This window comes from Thermothelomyces heterothallicus, assembly GCF_042370625.1.
Source record: "Thermothelomyces heterothallicus CBS 202.75 unplaced genomic scaffold P884_scaffold_19, whole genome shotgun sequence".
Taxonomy (NCBI): Eukaryota; Fungi; Ascomycota; class Sordariomycetes; order Sordariales; family Chaetomiaceae; genus Thermothelomyces; species Thermothelomyces heterothallicus.
In genome coordinates, this window is record NW_027192580.1 from 44337 (window position 1) to 69944 (window position 25608).

Genomic DNA, 25608 nt, shown 5'->3' on the forward strand with positions numbered 1-25608 from the left:
CTAACAAAAAAAAAGCACGCTAGCGGCGAACCGCCGTTGCATGATTCGCCGCCCGCCCCTGACGTTATCGGACGTGTCGCTCCATCTTATTCCTCCAGAAAGTGCGACTGCGATTGACAACTTTGCAACAAACCACCTGCTCACCTCGACTCAGCCGCTTGGGCTGTGTACCTTCGTTTGATCATAATCCTACAGGCCCCTCTCGTTACCTCGACTTTACCCTCGACCATGCGCCTTACCTAGTTGTACCGTCTTCCCACGAATTGAGTTTCGTTACTTCGCTCGCTCCAACACTCCGTATCCGCTCGTTCGTTCGGGTCTGATCCCTTTGGCGCCGAACATCCTCGTCGGTTCTCTTCTCTACTCGATGCTTGCACGAATTGCGAACCTCCCATAAGTTCTTTTTCGAGCGGAACCCTGGCGCCAATTTGCAGTGGCGCTCGTTCTTCTAGGCACTTCGGGTTGTTGACGTTCACCTGTGCCCTTGGCCCCGTTCGATGGGCAGAAAGTGGCGATGGGGCGTCATCTTGGACGCCGGCTCATCTGGAACTCGACTACACATTTACCGATGGAAAGATCCTGAGAAGGCGCTCCAGAGTGCAACTCCGGAGGATCTGCGCAACCTCCCAAAGCTGGTGACTGATAAGGACTGGACTAAGAAGATCAGGCCTGGGGTGTCGACTTTTGCTGATAAGGTGGAGGATGTCGGGCCAAACCATCTGCAGGACTTGGTCGACCATGCGCTCAAAGTCATACCGAAGGACAAGGTCGAAGATACGCCCATCTTTCTCATGGCGACAGCAGGGATGCGTCTGCTGCCGCAAGCCCAGCAAAGGGCCTTGACAAGCGAGATATGTTCCTATCTCCGGCAGAACACTCGGTTCTCGCTCCCAGACTGCGACCTGCACATCCAGGTCATCAAGGGCGAAACGGAAGGACTCTATGGGTGGATCGCGTCAAACTACCTCTTGGGCGGATTCGATCACCCAGACAAGCATCAACATGGCAAGGGCCATCACACTTACGGGTTTCTGGACATGGGCGGCGCATCAGCACAGATCGCGTTCGCGCCGAATGCGACCGAGGCTGAAAAACACGCAAACGATCTCAAGCTGCTGCGCTTGCGCACGCTCGATGGATATCCGGCGGAATACAAGGTCTTCACCACGACATGGCTTGGTTTCGGTGTCAACCAAGCGAGGGAAGCATATGTCAAGAAACTCCGGGAGCGGTACGCGGAGACCGAGATGGAATTACCCGACCCATGTCTGCCGAGGGGGTTGCGGACAACTCTGGGTGGTGACCCGTTAGAGAAGCGGGAGTCCGGCATGCCAACGTTAATCGGCACCGGGCAGTTCGACGAGTGTCTGCAGCTGACCTATCCCTTGCTCGGCAAGGACAAGCCTTGTGAAGATAGCCCCTGCCTGCTGAATGGTCAACATGCTCCGGCCATCGACTTCGACGTGAATCATTTCATCGGCGTCTCGGAGTATTGGCATACGACACACGGTGTGTTCGGCGGCAAGGACGACAAGGCATACGACTTCGCGTCCTATCAGCAGCGAGTGAAGGAATTTTGCGGCCGTGATTGGGATCAGATCAAGGCAAAGACGAATAGCCGAAAAGGGGATGGAATAAAAGTTGCTCAGGAGGCTTGTTTCAAAGCCTCTTGGCTGATCAACGTCCTTCACGAAGGGATCGGTGTTCCCCGAATCGGCCTTGAGGATATGCCAACGGCGAATGCGTCCAAGAGCGCTCTCGAGCACGCCAAAGAGAGGGGGTTCCTCCAGCCCTTCCAACCAGTCGACAAGATTGACGGTATCGAAGTGAGCTGGACGCTCGGGAAGATGGTTCTCTACGCGGCTGGTCAAATACCGCCGGCCACGCGTGACGGCCGGTATCCCGTCGGTTTCGGCAGCAACGTCGAAGGGACTCCGTACGACTTTCAGTTCGCAGGCTCCAGTTGGAAACCCATTGGCAACCAAACCAGCGAAGCCGACGATGACTGGGAGCTTGACGCCGAAGACATTCTCGACAAGGCGAAATCCAAGTCCACAAGCTTCTTCCTCGCATTTGTGTTCTTTCTGTTCCTCTCTCTCTACTTCTTCCGCAAACGCGAGCGGCGCATGCGCATCTACGGCCGCTTCAACCAAGTCATCCGGCGCCAGCGCAAGCCAGGGCACAGCAACCCGCGCAAGAACGGGGGCGGTGGCGGGGCGCGCGCCCTGTCCGGGCTCGCGACCAAATTCTTTGGCGGTCGACGACCCTCGTGGGGCGGCGCATACGAGCGCGTCATGGAGGAAGGCGAGGCCAGCCGCTTTGAGCTGGGCGAGGTAGAGTCGGATGACGGCCACGAGTACTCGGACTCGAGCGACGGGCTGTCGGCGCTCTCGGCCAAATCGGCGTCATCGAGGCGGTTCGGCCTCTCGTCTGGGCTGTCTACACCGCAAGTCGTCGACCATCATCATTACCACCACGGCCTGGCGTCGCCAACCGTGACGGCGCTGGACCGGAGCGGGCTGGTGGTCCGGACCGAGAGCCGCGAGCGGTTGACGCTCTCGCCGCATCTGGCGATGTCTGGCGTTGGCAGAAGGAGTAGGGCGGGAAGCCCGACGCGGCTCAAGAGCCCGCTGATGTCGCCCCTGCAGGAGTCGTAGTGCTGTCGACCTGCGTGGCGGACACGCGGTGGTTTGGGGAATGCATTATGGTTCCTCTTGTGTGGGGGGGGGGGTTATACTTCTATTATTTTTACGCTTCTTCACTGGGCGCTGGCTGTTTACGTGGTTTAATCTAACCCCTTTAGTACTTTTTATCTTCTGTGGAGGGTCCAGCAGGCATGGAGGGCTATTTTTTTTTTCTTTTTTCTTTTCTTTTTTTTTTTTTTTTTGGAGTACGGCTTTTGCTTGGGACGGCGAAGACCGAGTGTCATTTCTTGCAGTTGCCGGCGTCTGGTTGGTGTTCATCTAAATGGCCTACTCGCGGCGTAATGGCCTCGGGCCTCATGAGGTTACTGTTACTATGGTACATACTACATGTCTAGAGACTAGGTATAATTCATGACAACAACTTTTTGACCGCCGGGCTACCCTTATATCTGCCCCGTTCATCAACCAGTCTAACCAGCCACAAACAGATTCCCTCCTCTCTCATTTTGCTGAACTCTTCTGGTTTTCTGCCTAGTCCAAATTGCGACGAGCTCACTGAATCTTCCCCCCCACCACCTTTTTTTAGTCATCCCTTTCTAAAAAGCCTGGATCACTCCTGACTTTTCCCTCGAACTTCCGCCACCATTCCTCAAACGCCTTGAGCGGCACCATCTCTGGCTGGCCGGCGTTGCCGCTGAAACTGGCCAGAAAGTTGAACGCGTTCTTGATGATCCTCTGCGCCAGCACTAATGTGCTCGGCTGCTGCCCCATGGCCGGCCGCGAAGCAGGCACCAGCGCTCCGCTCATGTCGCCCCCGCCGCCGCCGTTGCCGTTAATGCCGCCGCCGGTCGACGAGAGCTCCGCTATCCTGGCGCTGACGGACTCGGCCGGCTCCACCGACACGCCGATCACGACGTTGCTCTCGGCCCCGGCGGCGGCCGCGTTGGTGGGCGGGCTCAGCTTGAAGATGGCGCTCTCCTTCCCCGGCCCGATGCCGCCCAGGAACTTGGTGTTGGGCTCCTGGGTCTGGCTGTTGGGCGTCACCAGGTAGATGGCGGCGGCGGTCCCCGGCGGGAGGGTGATGCCCGGGAGGAGGAAGACGACAATGTGGGAGAAGGGCTTGGAGCTGACGCCTGGCGGCGTGGGCGGGATGGCGTAGAGGAACGAGGTTGGCGTTGGCGTCTGGGTGGGCGTGACGATGACGGGCTGCCCCGCGGGGACGAGGCCGAAGAGAGGTTGAGACATCCTCTACTTTCTTTTACTTTTTTTTTTCTCTCTCCCTTGGCGGAGATGGCAAAAGGTCTGTCGACTTCTCGAGGGGTGTTGCTTGCTTGGAGGGAGAGAGCGCTGGATGGCGGTTCTTCAAACTCCCACGGTCCCGGGTCTATGGACCGGTCTCGTCTGGACTGCGGCCACGACCCTCAAACGCGGGCTTTAATGGAGGGTTGCTGCCTGACTGAGCCTTTGGGCTTTTTGGGTCCTTTCAGGGGCCCCGAGTTCCCAATTCTGCGAAAACGGTGCTCCACACGAGCCCGTCTTGATGTTCTCCGGATTAAATGTGTGTTGCCGAGTATTGAATTGATGCTGTTTCGAGAGATGGCTCGGTGTGCCGCAGGAACTCAAAAAATGTCGGGCTGTACCCGATTTCCCCTATTGTTTCAGGGTTTTGTTCTCTTGTATGACATTCTCCGGTTTACCGCTTTGTTGTTTCGTTCTCTGCCGTCGAAAGTCCTGTCAGATTCCATTGACATCTACTAATTGGATGCCAAGAAACACTTTGAAGCCCGTCATGGAAGTGACGTCCCACCAGGGCCAGCGGTTCCACCAGCAAACAAAAAGACCCTTTTCATTCAAAACAAGTGAACATCGCAGTCACTCAACCGATGTTTCAATCTCACTAAAAGTATCCGGGAGCTCTAACTTCATCGAGGCCCAAACATCGCTCAACACGAGGCGAGTTGGCGAAGATCGCCTCCAAGGGTCACTTGCCGTCCTACAACAAAAAGAATGCCTAATTAGTCTGCCAGATGTTGATTGGTGCGAGTACTCCGTATATACGGATGACGGGAAAGGGGCTCAACTAGGAGGCCACAGCCACATCCTTCCAGCTCCCACTACCAGTAGACAGTGCCTTGATTGGTGTAATTCGTCATCCACTTCGTTGAGTGGGCTCAACTTTCACGCCGCTCTGGTGCACTTAGCTCCTCACCATACGGCCTGCTCGGTCGGAAATGTTCCTGTTCTCTTGACCCACTTTCCCGATTCCGTTACTGGCTAGGTAGTACATGTACGCTCGGAAACTACACAGTATTCCGTACCTCAAGATAACTCGCCTCCACCACAGGTAGACAACTTGTCAAGTCTCGTCCAAAAAAAGGAAACCACCATGGCGCCTCGCTTGACATGCCTGGATTTAGTGAATAAATGCGATGGGTAGGTGATGCGTTTAGCCTCTCCTTACCCATCTATGTGTTAGGGCAGCCTTTTTCTTGTCGGCGTGTCTTCGGCAATCAACATAGGCTCCTCATGCAAGAGGGGCTTCCCCGCTCTTGCCCCTTCACCTGCCTGCCCCAAGGAGCGAGGTCCCGGTGACGGTGTCGCTCACATGTGTGCAGGTTCCCCGACCCCGAGAGGGACCCCCAGGGGTACTCGGAAGAGATGAAAAGGCTGTACACGTTCCTCTGGAAGGACAGCGAAGGGTCCTACCCGATCGGATACGTGCCCCTTTCCGTTCTCGAGGCGCTCAACGACACGCCCGAGGACATTAGGGGCCCCATGGAAGTCGATCACGGGGCCAGGACCATCTTGCTCTTCCAGGGGCCGGCCACCGAAGAGGAGCGGACCAAGCTAGTCGGCAGGCTCACGGCGTACTGGCGCGAGAACAAGAAGTTCCGCATGCTCAAGGGCTGGCGCGACGAGCTGTGGCCCGTCTACGGCCGCAACGGTGATTTGCTGTTCAGCATCGAGCGGGTTGCCATGGGACTCTTCGGCACCACACGGTTCGGCGTCCACATGGTCGGCTTTGTACGTTGCCATGACGACAAGAGCCGCTACGACTTCAGATTCTGGGTGCCCAAACGCGCTGCCAACAAGTCCAGCTACCCGGGCATGCTGGACAACACGGTGGCCGGGGGGCTACCGACCAGCGAGGATCCCTTTGAGTGCATCATCCGCGAGGCGGACGAGGAAGCGTCGCTGCCCGAGGACTTTATTCGCACACACGCCAAAGAGATCGGCATCATCACGTACATCTACATCACGGACGAGCGAGCTGGGGGTGAACCGGGCTGGATTTATCCGGAATGCCAGTGGATCTACGACCTCGAGCTGCCCGCGGATGGGAGTATTACTCCACGCCCCAAGGACGGGGAAGTGGAGAGTTTCAGCCTGCGAACGGTCGAGGAGATCCAGGAACAGCTGGCTCAGGGGCTCTGGAAGCCAAACTGCGCCCTGGTCATGCTCGATTTCTTTGCCCGGCATGGAATCTTGACCCCCGAGAACGAGCCGCACTATGACGAGCTCCGACGCAGGGCGCACCGTTTCATTCCGTTCCCTGGCCCGCATTGGCCGCATTGGAAGCATGCCAACCCGCCGGAGGTGAAGAAGGCGTAAGAAAGAGAAAGGCGGGGGGGGGGGGGGGGGGGGGGGGCGCCGGGACGAAGGGAAGTGATGCAATAACAGCGATGCCATCTCCCGGGGTATCGTCGTCCGCGTTTTGCCAAACCTTCCCCGGAGTATTTAAATTCCATTTCCTGAACGCCCGTTCCCGCATTAAACTCTCTCCAAATGAAGCCACAAGCGATCTGTATCTTCGGCACTTGCCCATCCGCGCACTCTAATCACCGCTTGCGAACCAAGAGGTAAACGTAGTCTACCCGCAGCGGCGTGAGCTTCTTGTAAGGACCCTCGAGCGACATCAACAGGCCGCCAAACGAGATATACGCTTTGCTGTTTTTCCCGAGCATGTCAGCAACCTGCCGGTCGCCCCAGCACAGCCCCTGCGCGGCTACAGCAGCAAAGCAAATAATACTCACATTGTCTTCCCGTCCTCGGCATCCTCGAACTTGTAGATCTTCCCGTAGCAGACATAATCAAAGATATCGGCTAGCGTGGCATCGCTGGCACCGGCCTTGGCCACATCCCGCCATCCGCGCTCGTTGTCCTTGCTCCCGTCGTAGTTTAGAGAGGTCGCCAGCGCCACGTGCAGCTCGTCGTCGGGCTTGCAGGGAAACAGCTCGTTGTTGATATCCAGCGTCATGGTGATGCTCTTGTCCTCCGACTGGCAGTAGATGCGGTCGACGCGGTCATACTTGGCATTGCCCAACCGCTCGACCCGGAAGTGGTCTTCGAAGAGCTGCGCGTCCGAGGCGATGTTCGACATTCTTGGCTGGGGGCGACCGAGGACTTGTTTAAGGTCGGGCAAGAAAATACCGAAAAAGATCTGAGGGGGGTGCTGCCTGGTTGCGATGAAGGTTGTCTGTAAGTAGGTCGGGGGTAGGCGAGAGTGGCTCGGGTTTCAATATGCGTCCGGACGGATGGCAATTCGAACTTGATGCAGTCAAAAAATTCGGGAGCCTGTTCGGCGATGGCCCGTAGTTACTGGGGCAGGGGTTCTGCTCGCGGCAGGTGGGGCACCGATAAGAGCTTTTCTTGTCTTATCGGCACCCCTCCAAACCCCTCCAAGCAAGTTACCATCAGCGACTGCCCGCCACGCCTTCCGATGTCCTTCGTGAAGAGAAATACCGTACTATCAACAAGGCCTGGGCGACCAATTCCCCAGGTGGTGCCGGCATCAGAAAAGAAGCAGCCCGCACCGGGGATCCGACCGTCGCCTCTTGACGGCAGGCCCACTACGTCGACCGGGACGTCATCGCTCGACCAGCTCCTCGCGGGGCACGGCGGATTACCCCTAGGGACGTGTCTGTTAATCGAAGAACAGGGCACCACCGATTTTTCAGGGATACTTCTCCGATACTATGCCGCCCAGGGACTCGTCCAAGGCCACCATGTCCATCTGGTGGGCTATCCTCCGGAATGGCGACATCAGCTGCCGGGTGTTGCGGCGCCAGGTAGCAAAGCCTGGCCAGCGCAATCAGCGCCCGCTCCCGAAGAGAAGATGAAGATAGCTTGGAGATATGAGGCATTGGGAAACACAGCCACCGCGGGAACCTCCGAAAAAGGGACCGCCGGCCAGGGGACTTTCTGCAACTCATTCGATCTCTCCCAGCGCCTCTCGCCAAGTGCATGTAAGGGCTCGCTCCACCCAACGCCCAGCACCTGTCCGCCGATGTTCGATCAGCCCAGCCCTCTTCCCAACTCGCCCTTCAGGACAATCATCAAACACCTTCAGGCCAAACTATCATCATCACCCTCAACCGACATCCACCGCATAGTCGTCCCAACCATCCTCCTGCCATCCCTCTACTCCCCACAGTGCGCCCAGCCCTCCGAGGTCCTCCAATTCCTCCACGGCCTGCGCGCCCTCCTCCGCCAGTACCCGAACCAGCTCACCGCAATAATCACCCTCCCGACCACCCTCTATCCGCGCAGCTCCGGTCTCGTCAGGTGGATGGAGCTTCTCTGCGACGGCGTCATCGAGCTGATCCCCTTGCCCGCCAACCCGGGCGCCCCGCCTCCCCCATCTTCCTCCTCGAGGTCGGGCGCCGCGTCGGGTTCCGACAAGAACGACCAGGCGCCGCAGGGCTTGCTGCAGGTTCACACGCTACCCGTGTACCACGAAAAAGGCGGCGGCGGGGCCGGGGCCGGCTCCTTCCGGGAGACGCTGTCGTTCAGTCTGAGTGCGTCGAGGGGGCTGGTGATCAAACCCTATAGCTTGCCGCCGCTGGAGGAGGAGGAAAAAAAGGGAAAGGCTGAGGGGAGTATGGGGAAGAAGGAAGGGATTGAATTCTGAAAGGGGCGGCAGCGGTGGGATTCTGAAAGAAGCTTATCAGGAATAGCCTGCCTGGCGAGGGGTGCGCGCTAGATTAATCCAACTGCTGGAGCTCAATATGACACAAGCCCTGTCCGAAATAGTAAACGGTATCTCGTCCTATGTCTCCATAAATAAATGGACTTCATGAAATGGTTGGCCTGAAGCCAAGTTGAAGTGCACAGTACGTGCATCTCGAGCGGTTCTCGGAACTGTACAGAACAGTTTCTGTCTATACTGCTGGCTCTTTTTTGTATTAGCAAAAGTTAGAACGAGATTCTGAGAGCCTTCGCTTAATATACAGGTAGGATTCAAGACACTATCCCACCCTTCGCCCTCTGCCGTGAATGTCTGTAGGGTCTTCGCAGAGATTGTGGGCATTGCAAGGGTCGTTGCCAGGCTACCGTGTAACTACGGATAACTGCTTGTAATACCGATAATCTGGTAACGGGGGGTGGCTTGCACTTCCACCCTTCACGCGAATGTGGGGGCCCAAGGTGACTGATAAAATCTTTAAGCATTCAGTTTCCCACGCATTCTCGGATTTTTTTTCTCCGTTGATGCTGCTTGACGCAGCACCAACCCTCAACAAGGTGAGTCTAATTTTTCATGTTTTGCTTTCTTGAGAGAACAAAAATGATTATAACTATCGTATTCCAATCTGTCAATCCACTGATTTTCCGTGACGACCACATACGTGTCCAAGGCTTATGATGCTTGTTCTCAATTCTCTTCTGAATTTCTTCAACACCTGCGCTTCTTGGACCACGTCTAATTGATGCACAGGGCTCGAATTGAAAAGAGGACTTGGCGATGGCAGCGACAGAGAGACAGGTCCGGATCTCGCGCGTGGCGGGCCGGTACCTGGTTTTCGACATTGATGATGTCGTCTACATCCGCCGACATCACGGTATCTGCGCTGTCCTAACGGGCACCATGCCACAGAATCCAACCCAGAACCTCTTCCTCGGCTTACCCGTCGAGCTTCATGCTGAAGAGGCTCAGCTGCTCGTGGAAAAGGGCGCTGGATACATTGCCGACGAGCTGACCGACCACTTGTCGCAGCTGACCACCAGGGACGAGTCCACCCGGAAGGCGTACCTCCAGCATCTCAAGCAGCAGCGCCGAAACGCGCAGCAGGTTTTTGACGAGGAGAAGGCGAAAGTGCAGGCCAAACATCAGGGCAAGCGCGAGGCAAAGCTGCCCGCAGCCACTTCCCCGGCTGCTCCCGCAGCAGCTTCAGCGGCTGAAAACGAGGACCCATCCTCATCCGCCCTGTTTAGTACTACCACCCCTCCGTCAGGCTCAAAGCAAGAAAAGAAAGACACCTTGCTCCCAGGCGTGACACCTACAACGAGCCTTCCCCTCCTCCCCGCCGCTGCCCCTCGCAGCAGCGCACCTGTAGACCCCTCCACCACCACCAAATTGCCCTTTTACAGATACCTCAACTCGCGGGGCTACTACACCACCCCCGGCCTCCGCTTCGGCGGCGACTTTAGCGTGTACCCGGGCGACCCTTTTCGGTACCACGCCCACTATCTGGCCAACAGCTACGGCTGGGACGAGCCAGTGGCCATGCTCGACCTGGTGACGAGCGGACGGCTGGGTACGGCGGTGAAGAAGAGTTTCTTGTTTGGAGCGGAAAAGCCACCTGCTGTTGCGGGTGAGGACGGCGGTGTTGAAGGGCGGGATGAGAAAGGGAAAGGGGAGAGAGAAGTGAGGGTATTTTGTATCGAGTGGGCTGGTATGTAGTTCACCCCTAGCGTAGCAGAGGGGAGATTGGTTGGGGGAGGGTGCCGCGACCGCAGTCAGTACATACATACACGATACCCATACTTCCATGCGAATCCCACACAGTCTTGCCTGCAAACTCAAGAGCTCCATTGGACGGTTCCATTATCGTGAGGGGTCGCCTTAACTTATCACTGATGGTGCTAATGTTGAAGCTGGAGTCTACGGGTTTCTGCCGCATGCCGCCTTGTATACTGCTGCCTTTCACGCCCTGGACGTAAGGATACATGCCTCCCAGAAAGTCGTAGATCAAGTCGTTGTCGCTGCGGCCCGTCCGCCACATCGCTCATGCAACCGAACCGCCTACCAAGTCGCACAAAAAACAAACACAGCACAGAAATATACCAACGCATATAGCGTCCTATCAACCATGCTAATGACTGCTCAGATAGGACAGACCGAAACGCATATTTGAGCAAGAATAAGAATAATAAAAAAGATTATAGATCGTTACGGTACATAGATCCGACTAAAGCTGATCACCTCCCGGCGACAACACACACACTTGTCGAAATTGTTCATGGCCAGCGACACCCGGCATTCGTCGCAGAGGCTCAGGCAGCGGCACGGCCAGACGATGATGGTGCGCGGGGCGCTCTGGCAGACGACGCACTGCGGCCCGTCGGGGCCCAGGCCCGCGGCGCCCGTCGCCCAGGTCGAGCTCGCCTGGCCCGCTGCTCCTCCCTCGCCCGACTGGGACCCGGACGCGCTGGCGGACCGCCCAGACTTGCCGGCGCGGCGGGACAGGAGCAGCTGTTCGAGCACGCGGGCTTCCTCCTCGGGCGTCATCTTCTCCGGGGCGGCGGAGGAGGGGACCTGGCCGCTGGTGAGGAGCACCTGGGTGCGCTGGCGCTGGAGTTGCTGCTTGTAGCGCGAGCGCGTCATGATGCCGTCGCTGCTGAGGTGTGCGGCCAGGGCGCGCGCTTCGTCGCGGTCCTCGGGGGTCCGAGGGTGCAGCAGGCGGGCCAGGTCCTGCGATGCTATGGGGGTATCGAAGAGCGGGGTGGATTCGCGGGAGGCGCGGGCCGACGCTACCGCTGAGGCGAAGGAAGAAATAGGGGCCGGGTTCTGCTGGGTCGGGGTTCGCTGTCCATCGCTGAGAGCGTCGCCGTCGTGATCGGATTCCCAATCCAGCTCGCTCGTGGTTTCGGTGGTGGAGATGATGCTCGTGGTGTCATCCACATCAGTCTCATCGGCGCCGCTTCCCGATTGTTGGGAGGGCGGAACGTAGTCGCCGCTGGAGTCGCTGTTCCCCCACCAGCCGCCCCTGAGGAAGTGATTGTACAGCTCCGAGTCGAACTCGGCTTCGTCGGGCTTTCTCTCGCCAGCTTCTGCTTGTGCATAATTCTCCTCCATTCGGCGGCGTAGTTCTGCCTCCACATCCACTTCATCGTTGCGAGTGACCGCGAATGAGACTCGGCCATCGGCAAGAGACAGCACATCGGCGCTCCTCGTACGGCCGCGACTCGCAGACTTTTTGGATGATGATCCGGACTTGGGTCGCTGCGACAAGCCCCGGAGCCATCGAGGGGGCGTGCGCAACCCGAACAGCGACATGGTCTTGATGGTCATCAAGGCCCACACGACAACCATCAGTTTGGAGATATGCAGCACGTACTCGAACGCTATGAGCCACCTCGAGCTCCGCTCTGCGGCGCCGACACCGTCGCGCACCCTCCTGCTGGAAGCGTTGCTTTTGGGGATTTGCTGAGCTGCCTTCTCTCTCGCGTAGCCGCTCGTAGCATTCGCCTGCCCGTCCTTGACGGGAACGAGACCAATGGTTCCAACCGAGTCAAATCGCGATCCCGGAATGCCGCCGCCGATCCACTGCATTCGAAGCTCCTCCAACTCACGGAACCTTTCTTCTTCTAACCACGTATATTTTTTCAGGTTCACCTTGTGGTCCTCATTGAGATAGACGGCCTCGCTCGCCATTGTAATGGCACCGAAGCCAGCGCGCAGCAGGGCCGTGTAAAAGTCCATGTCCATACGGATGCGGATCTCGGAAAGAGACACATTTGCTTGCATGTTGGCATGGGCCCGCCGAAGACGCTGCCGGAGAGAGCGCTGTTCCCCATCGGGGGCACCTTCCGGTGGGGAAATCGCCGAAAGCGCCAGGGCCGAGGCATAGACCAGTCCGCAGGCGTAAATCCCAAACAGGATCAGTATGTGCGGGATGAAACCGATGATGCAGACGGTCGGGAAGCGCAGCAACCCCTGGGTCGAAGGGTCATCGACCGAGAAATTCAGGGCGCTCCAGAGGAGGCTCGACATAAAGCAGAGGCCCCAGAAGCCGGTGCTAACGAGGCGAAACTTGGACTGCAAGTTGAAGATGCCCAATATGTGGCTCGTGACATGGCTCATGGCGGACAAGAAGGCCACCAGCAGCACCTCGGGCGGCGTGTTAACGCGCTTCAATATCATGGACCGAGTGAGGGCGATCTTGGACCCGAGCGCGGCCTGCGAGGCGGCAGTGCCGTTGGTGAAAAGACCCCATCCCAGCTGATTGCTAATGGCCGCATCTGCCTCCGCGAAGGCCAGGGAATGCTCAAAGAGTGTCATGCCCGTCTCGGCAGCCACGGGGCGACCTTGCACTGCGCAAGATAGCACCTCTACAAACTGGCTCAAGCAGTAGGTCCCAAAGAGCGGCCAAAGCCTGGAAAGAGACCCCACCAGCTCTGGTTGCGCCCTGTCGTCCCAGGGCACCATTTTGATGGCGCGGCACGACTCCTCGTCGGACGCACCGAACAGCAGGGATGAGCTGAGCCGGTTGAGGAAAGGATTCGGCTGCGCAAACATCAGGTCGGAGCTCTTGGACGCATTTCCCCAGCGCAGCTCGGAGAAGTCGGCGGAGGTTTGGCACTGTATCGACTGCAGGAGCCACCTGGCCTGGAGGAGCAGAAGTATCACGGGAGCGGCCCGTAGGAGCAGTCGGACGTGCCATCGGAGTCGAAGTCTGCGACGGGTGGCTGCGAAGATGTGCGTGCGGTTGAATATGACGGCCATTGCGATACAGCACAGCGCCCACTTGCTGGTGGCGTAGCTGAAGACACCTCCAAGTCCCCTTGCACCTTCCATAGAAAATCGCGAGACGAAAGCGTTGGGATTTTGGGTAACATCATCGGCGGCGGTGGCGGCGGCGGAATCCATCGTAGATGTGGGAAATGCAGTATTTGCGGACTGCGCGAGGGTTTCGATGAGGTCGGCAACCATTCCCGTGTCTGAGGAGAGGGGGGAGGAGGAGGAGGAGGAGGAGGAGGAGGAGGAGATGTCGACGTTGTTCGAATTAGGTACGGCTCTTTGACCAAAGCCGTCAATGGCGTCTGGAAACGAGATGAAGGAGCCCAGCCTGCCTAGTTTCATGACCATGCGCGGGCCTGCCCAGACGAGATCCTCCAGCGACGGCGCCAGCTTTGTCATGTTCATTGCAAGGGCAAAGTGTTGTGCCGTCCACATTGTGAAGTTGTACCAGGCGCTCGTATTATCCAGTGCACGAGGGAGTGCTGCTGCCACAGCCTCCGGTAAAGCCGTCTCGTCCATGATCGCAGGAGATGCCGGGGGAGTCGATCGGGATCGGGGTTCGATGCGGACGGCTGCGGCGTGATTCCAGCAGGTGGGACCTCTGGAACCGGAATCTACTTCGGTAGGCGGCCGGTCAGGCCGGTGACAAAAGGAAGGAACGCGTGTTCACGCAAAAATGCCTAGACGCGGTGTCTCGCATGTGCGCTTCACACAGCCTTAATCGTACATGATGAAGGGGTCGGGAAAGCCGGGTGATGGGAAGAAGACCAAGGTAGTAAGGTGTCACGCCCGTTAGTGCCGTGACGCCTTATTAGCAGCGATGCGTTAGTTAGTTATCGGGTGTCCATAACTACCCCCTTAGCGGCTTGGTAGTGGGGCTCGCCGCCACCGGGTGTGCACTCGCGGGAGCTGCCTCGCTCTCTGCAGCCGGGCCCCATTCCAATGAAACACCCCTGTCGTGCCAGGCCAAAAGCATTGGAAGAGTCGGGCGTCGGCAGGCGCCGCCCCGACCCAGCATGATGTCCATCCTCAAATCGCCAACTTCTTCACCTTGGAAACGCAGGTTCGCAACATCGTAACGCCGCACATTCTGCATCGCTGCGCAAGCAAATATGGCCGCGCAACAAGATATCGCTACGTATGTGTCATTGCACTCCGACACATACAAGGCTCCCCCGATGGTAATTGAGCAAGGGAAAAAAAAAAAAACACTGACCGCTAACTCGCAGGGTTTACGTCCGTAATCTGGAGGAGCGCGTCAAGCCCGAACCGCTCAAGGAGGCCCTGCGCGCCGTCTTTTCCGAGTTTGGCAATGTGATTGACATCGTAGCCAAGACGAACCTCAAGGCCAAGGGCCAGGCCTTTGTCGTGTTCGACAAGCCCGAGTCGGCACACGCCGCCATCGAGGAGGTCCAAGGCTTCGAACTCTTCGAGAAGCCGATGCAGGTCGCGCTGGCGCGCACCCGGAGCGACGCCACGGTGCTGCGGACGGGCAACGCGGAGGAGTTTGACGCGCACAAGCGCCGTCGTATCGCGGAGAAGGGTACGCTCTCCTGCTGCTTTCTGACGCATTGGGCCCGTCCCCCATTAACATGTTGCCCGGCCACGCAGACAAAAAGAAGGCGCTCGAGTCCGCCGAGGAGCAGAAGCGTCTCAAGCGGCCCATGCCTGGCGGCCCGGCCGAAGCGGGCGCCCGTCCAGCCAAGAACGCCCGCGGTGCCGGTCTCAAGTCCACCGGAGGCGGCCCTGCAGCCGTCGTGCCAGACGAGTACCTGCCGCCGAACCGCATCCTGTTCGTCCAGAATCTGCCCGACGACATGGACAAGGACGCTCTCACTGCTATCTTTGGCCGTTTCGAGGGCTTCCGCGAAGTTCGGACGGTTCCCGGCCGCAGCGGGATCGCCTTCGTCGAGTACGAGGCCGAAGCGGGCGCGATCACCGCCAAGGAGAACACGGCTGGCATGCCACTAAAGAATGGCGAAAAACTCATGAAAGTAACGTACCAGCGTCAGTAAAGGCCCGGGAGAGGGCAAGAGAGCTGGTTGGTCTGGGAAAGCAGGTTCGTTAGGTAAGGTGTCGGTTACCATGATACAGATTGCGGATTAGATACCCCAGAGGCAATGAAAACCAAACAACTCCCTATTGTGCCCGTGCCTCATAGAAAGACGGTAATGACAAGAAATTATACAAACAGCTGGACACGCCCCCACTTGACTTTGTCTCGCGGGTCCCCGTTAGAAGATGACGTCTTCATCCTCCTCGGCCGCTAGAAGATCCACGGGTCCGGCTGCGTTTCCTGCCTCCGGTGCTCCATTCTCCTCCCCTGCGGCCTCATTATCCTCTTTCTTCTTCTTCACTTCGGCGTCGTCCCTAGCCGTGTCTCGCTGCTTCTTATTTGCGACCTGTTCGAAATCAGCAGCTGGGCTCTGAGGACGGCCCGGGCAGGGCATACCTTCTTGAGCCTGTAGAACTCCTCTCTGTCCAGCTCGTCAAGCTCCGAGTTGATGTCTGCTGGCTGTTGGTCATGTGCATATTACGCGGGAAAGAAGGGGGCCCCGATGGGTCTTACATTTGATGGTATTCTCCGTCCTCGGAATAATGACATGCTCGCTACCTGCCGTTAGAAACGCACCGTCGCTCGCCGTGAGCCTCTCTCACTTACATTGCGTTAACTATCCGTGGGTCAGCATATCCACTCGCCCGGCTGCCTTCGGATCAAGTAAAGCTAGTGAACCACCAAGACATACCTCTCCGGTTGACCACCTTGATCACCTCGTCCAAGATGACAAACGCCGTCTGCAGGCTGGCAAGCTCGACCAGCGCCTCGACGGCGCGCGCGTACGTCTCCCGGCACCGCTGCACCTGCTGGCCTCCCTTGCCCAGGCCCATCATGGCGAAGTCGTTGTTGCCCTCGGTCAGGTAGCTCTCGAAGGCCGGGAGCAGCACGCCCGACACGTTCTCCTGCTTGGCGCGGATGCGGAAGCGCGCCGACTTGGCCGATTCCTGGATCTGGTACCCGATGTTGCCGCCCACAGCGTACGTCACTTCGGCGAGCGAGAGGGACGCGATCTGCATGACGCGGCCCATCTTGCGCTTGGCCTCGTCGATGCGCCGGGTGATCTCTAGTGAGCGGGGCGAGAGAGAGAGGGGTTAATGGTTTGCCGATACGGGGGGTCCGACGAAGGGCGTGGGTGGTGATGAGTTACCTCGGAAGCGCCTGGGAGAAGGGGGGGCCTCTGGTGTTAGTCGACCGACCTGGGCGATATCCGCGGGTATCGAATGGAGGGGACATACTTGGTTAAAGCTTCGCTCTTCCGCTTGAGTAGACTGTGCCCTGTCTCGGCGCCCTTGAGCTTGGCCTTCATTAAGCCCAGGGACTGCCGGGTAGGGAAGACGGCCTCCCGATCCTGATCCCGATCAGCTACCCGACTCGAGGAGGGGGGGGGGGGGGCAACGTACTGCGCTGCCAGACATCGTTGCCGCTAATTGGGAAGGAGAGGAGAGGAAACTCGCTAAGGAAGAGACGTCACAAAATCCGCGTTCCGGTCGGAAGTCCTCTCTCGGCGAGGTTTGGCACGAGCGCAACAAGGGTGATTGATGGGTTGTTGGAAGTCCGACAGCCTCGAGGTGAGTTAGTGGAGCCTGGAGCTTCACGCGGGCAGTTGACGGAAGGCTGCAGGGCGCAACCAACTACTATGTAACTAACTGCAGCTCTAGGAGCCACTAAACGGTTGTTTCAGCGGCCAGAAGCCCCACCAACCTGGATAAGGTGAGGGGAGTCCTGCGGCACCGCAGCCAGGTGAGATACATGCTGTACTCCGTACCAAGCACGGGTACTCCGTCGTGTAGGTGGCCCGAGCGCCGTTGCTCAACCTCTGGCATCCAACGGTCGCGCCCAATCACCTCCAGACATCGAAAATCGCAGCACGGAACCCGAGCAATCGCCCGTCGCTGGCCCGCTCTCGCATGTGCAACAATCCCACCGGCCCGGCAGTGATGTCACGGCAACGCGCCATCTAGCTGTTTTTTTTTTCCCCGAGATTTTCTTTCCCAGTTCCCCAGCGCCGGAGACGCCGGATCGACTTCCTCCGCGACGACGCATTCACGCGGATACGATGGCTTCGACCACTACCTCCGGCCGCCAGCCAGACCTGGCTTTGGTGGTAGGTTCTTCGTCTGCAACCTCGCGTAGATATTGGCTTTGCTGACGCGTTCCCCAGTCGGAGGACGATTTCGCCTACGAGCAAGACATCCAACGCAACCCCGGAAGCACCAAGCCGTGGCTGGCCTACATCGAGTACAAGCTCCAGCACGGGACAGAACGGGAACAGGCGTTTGTCATGGAAAGGGCCTGTGTCCAGTTGCCCCGATCTTACAAGCTGTGGAAGATGGTAGGACTCCTCCCCCACACACACACCGAGATAATCTCGCCTTTGCCTAACTTAAAATCCTTGGCAGTATCTCCGGTTCAGGGTGAAGCACGTTTCGAAGCTCAACGCTGCCATCTTCGCTGCCGAGTACCAGAAGGTCAATGCGCTTTTCGAACGGGCACTCATCCTCCTCAACAAGATGCCCAGGATATGGGAGATGTATCTCCAATTCCTGATGCAGCAGCCTCTTGTGACGGCCACCCGACGCGCCTTCGATCGCGCGCTCAGGGCGCTCCCAATCACGCAGCACAATCGGATATGGGCGCTGTACAAGCCGTTTGCGAACTCGGCGGAAGGTATGACGGCCGTCAAGATCTGGCGGCGCTACATGCAAGTCCATCCCGAGGATGCCGAGGACTTCATCGAGTTGCTGGTCCATACCGGGCTGTACACCGAGGCTGTAAAGAAGTACATCGAAATCCTCAACAACCCGCGCTTCCAGAGCAAGAACGCAAAGGGGCACTACGAGTTGTGGAGCGAAATGGTCGATCTCCTGGTCGAGCATGCCGTCGACATTGACACGGGGCACGAGAGCGAGATCGACGTGGAAGCCATCATCCGGAGCGGGATCGAGCGGTTCAGCGACCAGAGGGGGAAATTATGGTGTGGCCTGGCAACCTACTGGATCAGGCGAGGCAGTTTCGAGCGTGCGAGGGACGTGTTCGAGGAAGGCATCACTACGGTCATGACAGTTCGAGACTTTACGCTCGTATTTGACGCGTACACCGAGTTTGAGGAGTCCATCATAGGAGCCTTGATGGAGGTTGCGTCGAAACGGGCGGGAAATGGCGTGGTTGACGAGGCCGCCGACTTCGACCTGGACATCCGCATGATGCGTTTCGAGCACCTGATGGACCGCCGGCCGTTCCTCTTGAACGACGTCTTGCTCCGGCAAAATCCCAATAATGTCGCCGAGTGGGAGAAGCGAGTCGCGCTATGGGGCGACAACCACCAGGAAGTGGTGCAGACGTACACGGACGCTATCGCCACCATCCAGCCAAAGAAGGCGGTCGGCGCCTTCCATCAACTATGGGCCAACTATGCCAAGTTCTACGAGAAGGGAGGAGATCTGCGCAATGCCCGGATCATCATGGAGAAGGCGGTCAAGGTTCCGTTCAAGTCAGTGGCGGAGCTCGCCGACATGTGGATCGAATGGGCCGAGATGGAGCTGCGGAACGAGAACTTTGACGAGGCCGTCAGGATCATGGCCAAGGCCACACAGGCGCCCAAGCGGTCGACTGTGGACTACTTCGACGAGACGCTTTCGCCGCAGCAGCGGGTGCACAAGAGCTGGAAACTGTGGAGTTTCTACGTCGACCTTGTCGAGAGCGTGAGCTCGCTCGAAGAGACCAGGAAGGTCTACGAGAGGATATTCGAGCTCCGCATTGCGACACCGCAGACCGTGGTCAACTACGCCAACCTCCTCGAAGAGCACAAGTACTATGAAGAATCGTTCAAGATCTACGAGCGCGGCCTCGACCTCTTCAGCTACCCGGTCGCCTTCGAGTTGTGGAATCTCTACCTCACCAAGGCGGTCGATCGCAAGATCAGCATCGAGCGACTGAGAGACCTGTTCGAGCAGGCCGTCACGGACTGCCCGCCAAAGTTCGCCAAGGTCCTCTATCTGATGTACGGCAACCTCGAGGAGGAGCGGGGGCTGGCTCGCCACGCCATGCGCATCTACGAGCGGGCCACGCGGGCAGTCTCGGACGAAGACCGGGCCGACATGTTCAACTTCTACATCACCAAGTCGGCGTCCAACTTTGGCCTGCCGTCGACGCGTCCCATCTACGAGCGGGCCATCGCGACGCTGCCGGACAAGGAAGCGCGCGACATGTGCCTCAAGTTCGCGGACATGGAGAAGAGGCTCGGCGAGATTGACCGGGCCCGGGCGATCTACGGGCACTGCTCGCAGTTCTGCGACCCGCGGACGGACCCGGAGTTCTGGGCCAAGTGGGAGCAGTTTGAGGTGCAGCACGGCAACGAGGACACGTTCAAGGAGATGCTCCGCATCAAGCGCAGCGTCCAGGCGAAGTACAACACCGACGTCCATTTCATCGCGTCGCAGGCGCTGGCCAGGAGCCAGGCGCAGCGGCAACAGAACGGCGGCGAGCAGCATGTGGACCCCGAGGTCGCGGACGCGATGGAGCAGCTGGAGAGGCAGGCCCGCGCACCGGCAGGCTTTGTCGCTGCATCGGAAGGGATCAAGGGGAATGTGGAGAGCAGGCCGGCCGAGGTGTCCAATCCTGACGCCATCGACCTTGATGGCATGGACGAATGATGCGACTTCTCGGCTCGAGCCGGTGACCGGTGCATGCTCCCCACACCCCAATGGGGAAGAGACGGACAGGGCGCGGGCCGGAAACCGGTGTGGATGTCGCAAGTGCTCATCTTCTTCAGAGCTGCAGCGGGATTCGGCAGACGAACGTTTGGGAAGTGGTCCCGCCGCCGCTTTTGCCCTTCACGGTACGAAGCATCTCGATTGTATTGAAACTTGCCGTGCCGGCATCCCTCCAGATTATATCGACACTTAAATGACTATACACACAGCCTATCAAACTTTCCGCCCCGTCTTCCTCCTTAATCATGAACCCCATCAGGTGGTCCATCCGGAACCCGAAGACGATTGGGACCAATCAGCCTCCCTCGTCAGGTGCCACAAGATCCCAATTCGGCTCAATGAAAGTCGCGGGCCCCGTTACAAGGACGGAAATTGCCACGAGTGTTGTCCATCTCTCCCCTCCGACCTGCAGATATCGGGACAACACAAGATGGAAAGAGAGCCGTTCTCGAGCGTGGAAAGCGTCAGGTCGTCACTTCTTCGAGCTCATTTCCGCCAGCTTCTCAAAGTACTTGGCAGGGTAGTTGCTGTCAATCCTGCCGTCGCGCGAGTGGGGCACGGCGTAGATGGAGCCCTTGCGCTTTTGGAAACGCGAGGGAGGCACCTTGGAAGCGTCTGTTTCGTTTAACCGTGTTTTATTTTGTTACCTTCTTGTTAGCCAGACAAGTTCCGAGCACCATAAGAACAAGCACATATGCGTCTGCGGGCTCGTGTATATGCAGTGGTGCAGGTTTTTGGCCGAAGGCGGAAGAAAAAAGGGGGCGAAAAGGTTGAAAGGACCACGCCGGTTTTCCCTCCTCCTTCTTCTTCTTCTTCTTCTTCTTCTCGTTTGGAATAGGGAGGGATAAACATACTCCCTCTCAGAGCTAGAGAAGGAGATCTTGCGGGGCCGGACAGAGGACAGATGTTAGGTTTGAAACGAAGGCGTGTGGAAGAGGAGGGAGACGAAGGAGACGAAGGAGACAGAAGGATCAAGGACGCACCCCACTCGTCGCTTAATCGGTGGTCTCTAATCTCAGCCTGAACCGGCGGGGAGGTTGGGGTCGTTGGAGCGGCCTTGGGCCCTTTGGCAAGCACTTCCGACTGGGGTAATTGCTGCGTGGTTGGGTCGTTGGAGTCGGTGCTGGCGATACTTTCTTTCCAAGCATCTGGTTTCACGACTCAAACGTTAGCTGTGTCCTAAGTGCGCGGGTAAGGGGAGCTCTGGTCATGGAATCCGGGATCGAGGTTGGGATCGTGCTCTCTGCAACATGTACCATACCTGCCATCGCGAATAGCTAATAAGGCGGGCGTTTACAAGGTGTTTGGTTTGGGAGATATAACTAAGGTAGCAGTTGTTTATGGCGGACAAGACGTTCGTTCGTTCAGTTCGCAACGGAGGGGAAGTGGCTGAAGTTAGAGAAGTCAGAGTCAAGCGCTGGGGTGGATAGGGTCAGGTTTCGAAAGACGTCTAGGGAGAGAGTCTGAGCGCAGGCTGGTCCGATCTCGAGTCGACCGGGACGCTGGCGGGGTAGTCATTTACAATCTGCGATGGACCTCGTAGCGTAAGACACCAGTCACTGCGAAGCTTTCCCAATCAGGCAGGGGCGTGCAAGAGCAGGAGGTCTAGGCGTGTGGCTTTCCGTGGCAGCTGCCCGGCAGAGGGGCTCGTGGTAGTTATTGCCCTCCCCCCTGCCAGGCAGCCAGGCGGCCAGGGCATGCGCTGTTCCTTCTTCGCGTGACAACCAAGCCTGCACACGTCAAACGCGATGACATCGATTATCTCCATTTTCGGACATTGCTGTTTGCCCGACCTCTCTCTCCACTGTGTCTGCGGATACTCTACCTCACACATCACGCCGCGCTTATTAAGCTTGCGCTAGGCGTTTGTACTGTAGTAAGGGATGTAAGTATATCCCCCTCCATGCAAGGAAGGAACATTCAGCAACGCTCGTTGGCCAACGCAAAGACCCGCCGAGGCTCTTGGAGGATGGTTGGAGGATGGGCAAGGCAAGCTTCTTCGATGATCTACATAAGCATGGTCTCCTTAGGGGTCCACTGTACGATTTGAACGAGGTGCTCGAGACGGGACAATGGCTGTTTGAAGCGGCGAGCACTACGCACTTGACGTCATGCTGAGAATATCGAAGCCACAGCCACGCCGTTAGTTGTATGTCCTGTATGTACATAGGTCCATACATGCTACAAGGCCCACCTTACTGCCGGGTAGTTAACTAGGCTAGTGCACAGAAGAGAACACCACATTGCGTGCGTAAGCGCCTTAGCATCTGACTAAACGAGGTTCTAGCCCCTTGTTGAAGCTGGAGTATTCCCCAGGGAGGCTTAAGAACTTATTCATTTAAGAGCGGTGGCAAGATGACTTGAGAGTATACGGATTACTTCGCCTCATTAGTGAGCACTTCCATAGGCGTGGTGGGCACATGATACTTTGGTCGCCACGAATATGCAACTTCCATTTACCAAGGACGTCAAAAAAGGCGAACGAGATCAAAAAAGATGCAGCTTTTCAAAAATTGAAAACGTTGGCCGAGAAACGATCAAAAGATGAGGTCGTGCCCGGGTTCGAACCGGGGTTATTGGAAATGTGACACCAGGTCAAAATCCAAAGTGATAACCACTACACTACACAACCTTTTTCAGTTGTTTAGTACTTAGTCTCATACTTTTTATGTAAGCAGAATTGGAATTGTTTGAGGGTTAGGGTTCAGCGTATTCCCAATCGCTTCCGCAACGTTAACGAGAAGGACGCAAAACACTCGAGCGGCTGTATAATTTCGTTTTTGGATTATATCTATAGATTTCTCAGATCGTCTATCACTCCTGGAATCCTCCAGTCTCGACTGCCAACCCATCTAATCCTTTCGCAACTAACATCAGGTTTGTCGGCGGTGGATCACCCCAGCGCCAGCCTTGAAAACTTATCAGTATCCTCGTGGAGCAAGAAGTTGAGTGAACGCTGGACTCCGTAGATAGCTCACCTGGTGGCTCGGGAAAACGAGGGTATCGGCAACGACCACGTTCTGCCGCCTGCTCGCGACGAAGACAACCACCTCCGCGATGTCATCAGGGGTCAGGGGGTCACAGCCGCTGCAAGTCAATGATCAGTTTAGGCTCAGCTACCGGTTTGTGCCTTCATCGTTGCCGTTATTTGGGGAAGACACATCATAAACCACTTACGCGTAAACGGCATCCGCCTTGGCCTTGTCTCCGTAATACCGGACGATGGAGAACTCCTATAGAGATGAGGTTAGTAACACGCACAGCAATCCGGCTCTCAAGAGAGAGAATGGAAGAAAATAAGCAACGAAGGGGGGGAGGAGAACAGAAAAAGGAAAGTAGGAGATGGAAGGGGGCGGAAAATAAAAGGTAGAAGAGAAAGAAAAGGGAAAAGGAAAAACTCACAGTCTCGACCTGCCCCGGGTCGATCTCCATCACGCGAATGCGGGTGTCGATTAGCTCCTTGCGCAGGGCATCGGTAAAGGCGCGCACGGCGGCCTTGGTGGCGCAGTAGATGCTGCCGCCGGCGTAGGGCTCGCGGCCGGCGATGCTGCCAATGTTGATGATGTCGCCGGCGCCGCCGTCCGGGCGAGCCTTGAAGATAGGCAGGATGGCCTGGGTCATGTTGATGAGACCGGTGACGTTGGTCTGGAACATGATGTTCATGTCGGCCTCGGCGATCTCAGGCGCGCGAGCGACTTTTTAAAGAGAGAGAGCCCCTTGATGTCAGCAGTTCCGCACCTTGCATTTGTCCTCGTACAGTACTACTACTCGCTTCGGTCCATTGCACTCTTGCAGCAACTGACCGCCCGAAAAGGGGAACAACCGGCATAGCATACATACCTCCTTTCACCAGGCCCCTAAATGCACGACCTCCCATGTCAGTTTGTCGACCGAGTGCCGCTGAGATCCAGAGAGAGAGAGAGAGAGAGAGAAACTCACGCATTATTCACCAGGACGTCGACGGCGCGGAACTCTTCGGGCAGGCGGTCGACGAAGCCGCGGACCTGGTCCGGGTCCGAGACGTCGAGCTCGAGGGGCAGCACGCGCACGCCGTCGCCGACCTCGGCGCGGATCTGGTCGGCGATCTCGCGCAGCCGGTCCGCCCGCCGCGCCGTCAGCACCAGCCGGAGGTCGCGCGGCGCCGTGCGCGCAAACTCGAACGCGCAGCTCCGCCCGATGCCCGACGACGCGCCCGTGATGACGATCGTCTTGCCCTCGAGCCGCTTGGCCGCCGCCGCCACCGTCGACATGGTCGCGATGCTGGTCTTGGCCTTGATATTTACGCGCGTGATGATGCCCTTGGAAGTGGTTCCGGTCCCGGCTGCTGTCCCGGTTGCGGTTGCGCTTCCGGAGGTGTAGAGAGGAGAAGAGAAGGGAGGGGAGAAGAAGGAGAAGAAGAAGGAGAAGGGGGAAGGTTGCGGCCGGGTTCTAGAGGAGGAGAGGATAATGCTGCTGCGAGCGGCGGTCGTGATGTTTCTGGACACTGCCCGGGTTCGTGAGAACATGGCAGGAAGAGCAGTTCGCAAGATCCTCCGGAAGCGGAGAGCTCGTTATTATTGAGGAACGGGAAGGTGGGGTGGGGGGGTTAAACCGCAACAGCAGATGGCAGAGCGATCCCCGCCGCGGAATCGGCGCTGGCGCTGACGCCATGGTGGGAGGTGCCACTAGCGACGCGGTCGAACGCCGTTGCCCGGCCGGCTCCGAAAAAAAAAAACACCCCGCATCCGCTCCATCGCGCCGGAGATAAGCACCTACCCCACACTGCTCTGGAGGATTCTACTGCCTAAGATGTAAAAACACTAGCGGTGGAACCCCCTACACCTCCTCCAGGATAAATAATCCTAGTGTCTTGCAGGTGGATGCGCGGATAGAACTGACGATCTTCGTATCTCTGCTACGTAGTTGGCGATGGTTCTTGAGGAAGAAGGACGGAGGCGTCCAGAGCCAACCTACAGGAAGATATAGGTAGCTACAAGCTCGGTAGGGCTGGAGCCCTAGTAGGCCTAGTCTACCACACCCCCCTACAGACAGCCACATCTCTGCCTGATCCTTCTACCCAAAGTAGTAATCTAGATACAAATTAAGGTGGTTATCCATTAGTTCTATCTGCCTACTGCGGTTTAAACCGCCTAGGGGACGTGTCTTTCCGTTATCCCTAGTAACCGTAAGAAGTAGGTATATTTCTCTCTTTCTAGTGGCTTAGTCAGCCTATCTATAGCCATCTTAGTACTAGCCACGTACTTTAATATAAAACGGCCTTCCTTATACCTCTTAATGATCTACTTATACTAAATATCAATAGCCTACGTATATCTAGTATTTAATAGGTTTATTATATTAGTATATATGTTTTTACTATTAGTAAAGACAATTAGCGTAGTTAGCTATAGATAGCTATATTCCTATAGGATTTGGCCAACCTACTATAATAAATATATAGTTAGAGTAAGG

The 25608-nt window shown here is 57.3% G+C and overlaps 12 protein-coding genes and 1 non-coding gene across 13 annotated transcripts; 6 read left to right on the forward strand and 7 right to left on the reverse strand.

Moving 5' to 3' along the window:
• Positions 1-120: 120 nt before the first annotated feature.
• On the forward strand, positions 121-2723 carry P884DRAFT_261900 (nucleoside phosphatase family-domain-containing protein). The gene has a single exon (XM_069441612.1). It carries the CDS (start codon positions 498-500, stop codon positions 2655-2657), a length of 2160 nt encoding a protein of 719 aa, XP_069295748.1. The 5' UTR covers positions 121-497; the 3' UTR covers positions 2658-2723.
• A 504-nt stretch (positions 2724-3227) lies between these two features.
• On the reverse strand, positions 3228-3890 carry P884DRAFT_205583 (uncharacterized protein; the record flags this gene model as incomplete). Its single annotated transcript, XM_069438661.1, has 2 exons — positions 3228-3447; positions 3499-3890. 2 exons carry the CDS (start codon positions 3888-3890, stop codon positions 3228-3230), a joined length of 612 nt encoding a protein of 203 aa, XP_069295749.1.
• Positions 3891-5259: 1369 nt separating this feature from the next.
• On the forward strand, positions 5260-6269 carry P884DRAFT_261903 (NUDIX hydrolase domain-like protein). Its single transcript, XM_069441613.1, has one exon. The coding sequence runs from the start codon at positions 5304-5306 to the stop codon at positions 6255-6257; it is 954 nt and encodes a 317-aa protein (XP_069295750.1). The 5' UTR covers positions 5260-5303; the 3' UTR covers positions 6258-6269.
• Positions 6270-6374: 105 nt separating this feature from the next.
• P884DRAFT_261904 (DNA-directed RNA polymerases I, II, and III-like protein) lies at positions 6375-7175 on the reverse strand. Its single transcript, XM_069441614.1, has 2 exons — positions 6680-7175; positions 6375-6593 (listed from the first exon to the last, which is right to left on the reverse strand). Exons 1-2 carry the CDS (start codon positions 7024-7026, stop codon positions 6485-6487), a joined length of 456 nt encoding a protein of 151 aa, XP_069295751.1. The 5' UTR covers positions 7027-7175; the 3' UTR covers positions 6375-6484.
• A 196-nt stretch (positions 7176-7371) lies between these two features.
• On the forward strand, positions 7372-8718 carry P884DRAFT_261905 (Elongator complex protein 4). The gene has a single exon (XM_069441615.1). The coding sequence runs from the start codon at positions 7762-7764 to the stop codon at positions 8554-8556; it is 795 nt and encodes a 264-aa protein (XP_069295752.1). The 5' UTR covers positions 7372-7761; the 3' UTR covers positions 8557-8718.
• Positions 8719-9120: 402 nt separating this feature from the next.
• On the forward strand, positions 9121-10437 carry P884DRAFT_44528 (uncharacterized protein). The gene is made up of 2 exons (XM_069445898.1): positions 9121-9167; positions 9361-10437. Exon 2 carries the CDS (start codon positions 9388-9390, stop codon positions 10324-10326), a length of 939 nt encoding a protein of 312 aa, XP_069295753.1. The 5' UTR covers positions 9121-9167; positions 9361-9387; the 3' UTR covers positions 10327-10437.
• Positions 10438-10477: 40 nt separating this feature from the next.
• Positions 10478-14125, reverse strand: P884DRAFT_261908 (uncharacterized protein). Its single transcript, XM_069441616.1, has one exon. The coding sequence runs from the start codon at positions 13903-13905 to the stop codon at positions 10816-10818; it is 3090 nt and encodes a 1029-aa protein (XP_069295754.1). The 5' UTR covers positions 13906-14125; the 3' UTR covers positions 10478-10815.
• Positions 14126-14498: 373 nt separating this feature from the next.
• P884DRAFT_227486 (uncharacterized protein) lies at positions 14499-15496 on the forward strand (the record flags this gene model as incomplete). Its single annotated transcript, XM_069439684.1, has 3 exons — positions 14499-14524; positions 14616-14929; positions 14998-15496. The coding sequence occupies 3 exons, from the start codon at positions 14499-14501 to the stop codon at positions 15399-15401; spliced, it is 744 nt and encodes a 247-aa protein (XP_069295755.1). The 3' UTR covers positions 15402-15496.
• On the reverse strand, positions 15497-17138 carry P884DRAFT_286343 (ATP synthase subunit D-domain-containing protein). The gene is made up of 8 exons (XM_069443825.1): positions 16846-17138; positions 16681-16793; positions 16593-16603; positions 16134-16508; positions 16049-16058; positions 15956-15996; positions 15839-15894; positions 15497-15788 (listed from the first exon to the last, which is right to left on the reverse strand). Exons 1-8 carry the CDS (start codon positions 16858-16860, stop codon positions 15621-15623), a joined length of 789 nt encoding a protein of 262 aa, XP_069295756.1. The 5' UTR covers positions 16861-17138; the 3' UTR covers positions 15497-15620.
• A 363-nt stretch (positions 17139-17501) lies between these two features.
• On the forward strand, positions 17502-20097 carry P884DRAFT_271245 (uncharacterized protein; the record flags this gene model as incomplete). Its single annotated transcript, XM_069442422.1, has 3 exons — positions 17502-17549; positions 17607-17777; positions 17845-20097. The coding sequence occupies 3 exons, from the start codon at positions 17502-17504 to the stop codon at positions 20095-20097; spliced, it is 2472 nt and encodes an 823-aa protein (XP_069295757.1).
• A 126-nt stretch (positions 20098-20223) lies between these two features.
• Positions 20224-21501, reverse strand: P884DRAFT_44578 (uncharacterized protein). Its single transcript, XM_069445899.1, has 3 exons — positions 21419-21501; positions 21141-21305; positions 20224-20772 (listed from the first exon to the last, which is right to left on the reverse strand). The coding sequence occupies exons 1-3, from the start codon at positions 21423-21425 to the stop codon at positions 20630-20632; spliced, it is 315 nt and encodes a 104-aa protein (XP_069295758.1). The 5' UTR covers positions 21426-21501; the 3' UTR covers positions 20224-20629.
• Positions 21502-22704: 1203 nt separating this feature from the next.
• Positions 22705-22789, reverse strand: P884DRAFT_t126. The gene has a single exon. It is a non-coding gene; the product is annotated as a tRNA-Gln (tRNA).
• Positions 22790-23030: 241 nt separating this feature from the next.
• On the reverse strand, positions 23031-24407 carry P884DRAFT_205290 (uncharacterized protein; the record flags this gene model as incomplete). The annotated part of the gene is made up of 6 exons (XM_069438640.1): positions 23031-23066; positions 23136-23244; positions 23335-23390; positions 23560-23852; positions 23998-24014; positions 24097-24407. 6 exons carry the CDS (start codon positions 24405-24407, stop codon positions 23031-23033), a joined length of 822 nt encoding a protein of 273 aa, XP_069295759.1.
• Between the last annotated feature and the right edge of the window lie 1201 nt (positions 24408-25608).